The sequence below is a fragment of the Myotis brandtii genome, unplaced genomic scaffold, assembly GCF_000412655.1.
Source record: "Myotis brandtii unplaced genomic scaffold, ASM41265v1 scaffold151, whole genome shotgun sequence".
In the NCBI taxonomy this organism is placed as follows: domain Eukaryota; kingdom Metazoa; phylum Chordata; class Mammalia; order Chiroptera; family Vespertilionidae; genus Myotis; species Myotis brandtii.
In genome coordinates, this window is record NW_005355461.1 from 3,778,472 (window position 1) to 3,784,471 (window position 6,000).

The window sequence follows — 6,000 nt, forward strand, 5'->3', positions numbered from 1 at the left end:
TTCTCTTAAGCTTCTGACATGTGGAGTTAAAAATTTAAAGAAATGTGCTACAAGGGTAAGATAGCTGGGAGCCACATTATCATTTCCTATGCTTTTGATAAATATCAATGAAGCAACAGTAGAAACACCTAACAAGATCAGAAAGGTCTTCAGAACCTGCAATCTAATGTCTTAATTTTCTTTTATTCTGGTGGTTCTTAATCAGGGGTGATTCTGCCCCCCACCCCCTCCGGCCATTGGCAATGTCTGGAGACATTTTTAGTTTTACAACTAGGGGCTGCTATTGGCACTTAAAGGATAGAGGACAGCCCCAAATGCCAGTAATGTTTTTATTGAGAAAATCTACTTTTGTCAGAAAGGAATAACAAATGGCATTTTCAGTGCCAGGTAAACAAAGTACCAAATTAGAGTTATACTTTAAGTAATAAAAAGAATGGAAAGCACTAATTTTATGTAGAAAAATAGGAATAAAAACTTTCCTAATTTAATTAAATAAGAATGTAAAGAACTGAAGTGATATAAAGCTGGTCAGAAAGAGAAAATTTTAATGTAGTATTATCTGAATTAAAATGTTGTTGGCCTGTCTAGCAAGTCATATAAGAAAAATGAAAACAAATATGATTTCATTATGTCAAAACTATAGACTTAAATCACTTTTTGACAAGGTATTTTAGGTAATAAACCTACAAAGCCTGTCTGAGATTAGAACTCAATATTTATTGAAATTATTAACGGGAAGGTGATGATGCAAATTAATTAAAATTGTCTTAAAAAGAACCCTCTAGTTATATTTCAAGCTAACCTATAACTATGAAAAATGAAAATTCAGGATAAGTCTTCATAAGCTGAATAGAAGCAAAGTAAGAAAAAAAGACAAATTTTTATATTATTCTATGAAAAATCAATTAACGAACAAATATTTCAATGCAGTATCTTGGAGAAAATGAAATACTTCAGCTTGCTTTATAAAATACAATATTAAGACAGTGAGCAGAAACTCATATTAGCAACTCTAAGACCACCAGCAGCAACATTGCTGGAAACTTTTTAGAAATGTAGAATCTCAGGTCCTACTCTAAACCTTAACAAAACCCCAGATGATTTTTATGTACATCAATGTTTGAGAAACAGTGCTATAGAAGATCAGTAAATGGAGGAAAGAATCATTTAGCTTTCCTTTGGTAGTAGCAAACAGTTCTAACCTGTAAAACCTGTTTTCCAGTCTTTGTTTAATTGTACTTAAATCTGTTGGATATGCCACTACAGTGCAATACATGGGATAGGCTTGCAGATCCACAGGAGCCACAAATGCTGAAGCAATATCTAAAATAAATAAGACAAAGAAGTTTGTAAATTTATATTTGTATTGCTTAAAATACTTCATGGACAATTCTGCATGAATTAAGACTTAAGGTCTGATCCACATAACATTAGTCTGCCACTGTCTTTTCATAGGAAATACATTAATTTAGCTAACCTAAATAAGAGTCCCATTTTTTATTATGTAGACAATTGCCAAAATTCTACAAAATTCTAGAGATATTTGTTATTCTTGGGTTGCTTAGAAAAGATGACAAATAATATATATCTGACCTACTAAGGACACACACATTTCTCTAATTAAAACCTGGCCATTCCTGTATCTATGTTCTTGACATTCTACCAGCAACACTATAATAATACATTACATTCAAATGTTGTAACCTTTGATTTTCTCAAAACTTATCACCTTATCTAATCTTTGCAACATAATTCTATGAAATATTAGGCAAGCAGAGAAGAGAAAACAGATACAGAAGTCTTTGGCTCAAAGTCACTGACCCAATGGCACACAGTAAACTGATAAAATCTAGGCATATAACACAAATTAGCAGCTCCATTTTTTTGCTCATGCACACACCGTATGACATCATGTACTTAAATCTGTACTAAAATACTACTAAAATTACTTAAGATAGTAATTTTAAGTCATTTTGAGACAATTTTTATGAAGTGTTGCCATTTTATAAAATACTTCAGATAAAAATATTATCCAATGTGTCTCCAGTGTCTTTAGCTCTTCTTATTCATGTTAATTTCTCCCTAGACTCTGAAACTGATTCCAGACAGAAGGAAGAGGTTGCTACAAAGCACCATACTAGTTTAGAGTTACTCCAGATAACTTGTGGTCATTGTTTTTATTTTATGAGGCAAAGCTATTATTATGTCCTTCTCCCATCCCCTTACAAATATTCTCTTATGCATATGCATTTTAAAGTTAAGGGAACTAGTATAGCTATCCAAATAATTATAACTCAACTTTCAGACATTCTCTCCCAATTTACATCATGTCAGCCTGAATATGTCGAGGGTTTCCAAAATTGGGTTCTGGAGGAACCAGACTGTTCAGAAATACCCCTGGTATTTCTGGGGGTTCTACTCTAAATTCAGCTAGAGCAATCCCATTTATAACTGTTTTAGATATCTAAGTCCTGTGTACGATCTCATTTTTTAAACTTCCACGTGAAAGTGTCTGAAAACCATTGACTTAATATTATGAAAGACTACTCTGTTTGCGTTTTTCCAGCTTTTCTACGTTGATGTGCTACTATTATCATTTACCTAGTGTCATCAATTGGTTTACTCCTGCAACAATTCTTTCACATTCTTCATCCCTGGGATTGGAACCCCATTCTCCATCAAGAGGTTTATAGATCAATGATCTGCATTCGACATCAGTTAAAGGAACACTGGTACCTAGTTCTTCAGGAAATACAGCTAAAATACACAGAAAGAAATACAAATTTAGTGAAAATATGTGGTAATCTCGTAATATTTAGGTTATCTTTAAAAATAGAATTGGCATTGTTATAAAACTAAAGTAAATTTTTATAATGATTTGATAAGTATATTCTTTATTTTCATTAAAGTATGTTCCAAGGGTCAATAAAACTTAAATAATTTTTTTATTTTTTAAAGTATATTTTTACTGATTTCAGAGAGGAAGGGAGAGGGAGAGAGACAGAAATATCAATTATGAGAGAAAATCACTGATCGGTTGCTTCCTGCACGCCCCCTACTGGGGATCGAGCCCACAACCTGGGCATATGCCCTTGACCGCATTCGAACCCGGGACCCTTCAGTCTGCAGGCCAACGCTCTCTCCACTGAGCCAAACCATCTAGGGCGTAAATAATTTTTTAAAACGTTTTAATTACTTCTCCAAATTTTTACCTCACAATTTGCTTTATTATCATTTACAGGTAAAGTAGAAAGTATTTCTATAAAATGAGGCAAATTTAAAAGTTATCAATTATTTCATAATATAATCTCCTTATGTATTTTGATAAAACATACATAAGGTAAAACTGAACTAAAGTGGGATTTTTTGGAATACTTCAAATAAAGCTTACATTTTCAAAAATGTAGGAACAGAGAAAATTATGAATACTGATGGATAATTCTTATGCTTATTGCTCTTAAATGATGGTTTCCTTAATGAATGCCCAAATCTTTAATAGAATCTTTAACTGAATCTTTAAGAGAATTATTAGGGGTTTATGATGACCTAAGTCTATAAATCTCCGAAGTAATTTTTTCTTTGAACTAGACCTAAATTAGAGAAAGTTGTGTACAAAATTTTTCCTCCTCACAAAATGCAATTAAACTCTACGGGTACATATGTATGTGTATCCAAATAGATAAAAAACAACAAAAATGTACCCCTCCACATACAGATATACTTAGGCAGGAAACAAATAGTATCTTAATGGCACCAATTTATTTCAATAAACACCCGAGGCATTACAACACTAATTAGCAGCTTCATTTCTTTCATATTCATAATAGTGCAATGTGACTTCAAACTTTCACGAAGAAGAACAACAAAATCAGAATATAAGCCATGTAACATGGTCACAAGTTGATTAAAATATTTTAAAGTTTTAAACAGCTCTAGACTAGCAGTGAGATGAAAATACACTTCTGGTATTAAATTTTTAAAGTGATAATTTCTAAGAAAAACTAGTCTTGGACAATATTAGCATGATTTTCTCATTTCTAAGGTTTATCATATTGGGTTTACTTTCTCTAAGTTATATTTTTTCTCTGACTTCTTAGAATACAATAACTAGTGAATATTCATAAATGATTATTTCTACTATTTCACAAGTCATATTTTTTCCTTTTTTAAAAAAAATCTTTTATCTGATAGTAAAAGTAGTATTTTAAAAAAACTGAATACAGAGTTGGCCTGGTGGTCAAATCCCTCTAGTTTTAACTACAACAATCAAGGCTTAACTAGAACAAGACTGCCCACAAAGACCACTAGGGGGTGCACCAAGAAAGCATAAAAAATGCGGAGACAAAAAAACATGACAGAAATGGAGGATATAGAGCTAAAAAACGCAATTTTGAGGGCTTGCAAAAATGTGCTAGAAGCTGCCAATAAACTTGAGGAGAGACTCACGAAAACTAATGAGACCCTCGATGCTATGATAAAGAAACAACTAGAAATTAAGCATACACGGTCTGAAATAAAGAATATTACACCCAATAGCAGACCAGAGGAGCGCAAGAATCAAGCCAAAGATTTGAAATGCGAAGAAGCAAAAAACACCCAACCGGAAAAGCAAAATGAAAAAAGAATCCGAAAATACGAAGATAGTGTAAGGAGCCTCTGGGACAGCTTCAAGCGTACAAACATCAGAATAATAGGGGTGCCAGAAGATGAGAGACAGCAAGATATTGAAAACCTATTTGAAGAAATAATGGCAGAAAACTTCCCCCACCTGGTGAAAGAAATGGACTTACAGGTCCAAGAAGCGCAGAGAACCCCAAACAAAAGGAATCCAAAGAGGACCACACCAAGACACATCATAATTAAAATGCCAAGAGCAAAAGACAAAGAGAGAATCTTAAAAGCAGCAAGAGAAAGAGACTCAATTACCTACAAGGGAATACCCATACGACTGTCAGCTGATTTCTCAACAGAAACTTTGCAGGCCAGAAGGGAATGGCAAGAAATATTCAAAGTGCTGAATACCAAGAACCTACAACCAAGAATACTTTATCCAGCAAAGCTATCATTCAGAATTGAAGGTCAGATAAAGAGCTTCACAGATAAGGAAAAGCTAAAGGAGTTCATCACCACTAAACCAGTATTATACGAAATGCTGAAAGGTATCCTTTAAGAAGAGGAAGAAGAAAAAGGTAAAGATACAAATTGTGAACAACAAACATGCATCTATCAACAAGTGAATCTAAGAATCAAGTGAATAAATAATCTGATTTACAGAATGAACTGGTGATTATAATGAATCAGGGACATAGAAAGGGAATGGACTGACTATTCTTGGCGGGGAAAGGGGAATGGGAGATGCGGGAAGAAACTGGACAAAAATCGTGCACCTATGGATGAGGACAGTGGGTGGGGAGTGAGGGCGGAGGGTGGGGCGGGAACTGGGAGGAGGGGAGTTATGGGGGGGAAAAAAAGAGGAACAAATGTAACCTGAACAATAAAGATTTAATTAAAGAAAAAAATTGAATACAGAATAATGTTAAACATAATTTATGGAAGTCCTCATATCCTTGCCCTTTATAAATGATCCTTATTAATAATCTAGAATATATATCCTTTTAAACATTTTATGCATATACAGTAAAATGTGTGCTTTTTTCTTAAATTGAAACAAAGATAGGTAATGAGGTAGACTGAAAATACAATCTCAAGTATTTAGCCACACTGGCCTTTTCTCAGTTCCAGAAAGATGTCACACTCACTGCCTAAGGCTAACTCCCAAATGCCAAGGCTATGTGTCAGGCCATATATAAGGTGACAGTTATTATATTATTACTGGTGGCCTGGTGCATGAAATTCATGCACATTAAAAGTGAATTAATTAGAGGAAATATTTTAATATTGTTATTTGCCCTTTCTCTATAATAGAAGTGTCAAGAAATGAAAGAAAATTAGTAAAATGTATATGAAAATCTTCCTCCTGTCAGAGTCTGGGGTGCACCA

The 6,000-nt window shown here is 33.6% G+C and overlaps 1 protein-coding gene across 1 annotated transcript in view; it reads right to left on the bottom strand.

Annotated features, from left to right (window-relative positions):
- The window catches only part of PHIP (pleckstrin homology domain interacting protein), a 176,059-nt gene that overhangs the window by 21,395 nt on the left and 148,664 nt on the right, over positions 1–6,000 (bottom strand). Inside the window, exons 28-29 of the mRNA XM_014535815.1 lie at positions 2,602–2,757; positions 1,203–1,323 (exon numbers count right to left, since the gene is read on the bottom strand). Coding sequence (XP_014391301.1) covers positions 1,203–1,323; positions 2,602–2,757 — 277 coding nt within the window. The remainder of the gene's footprint in view (positions 1–1,202; positions 1,324–2,601; positions 2,758–6,000) is intronic.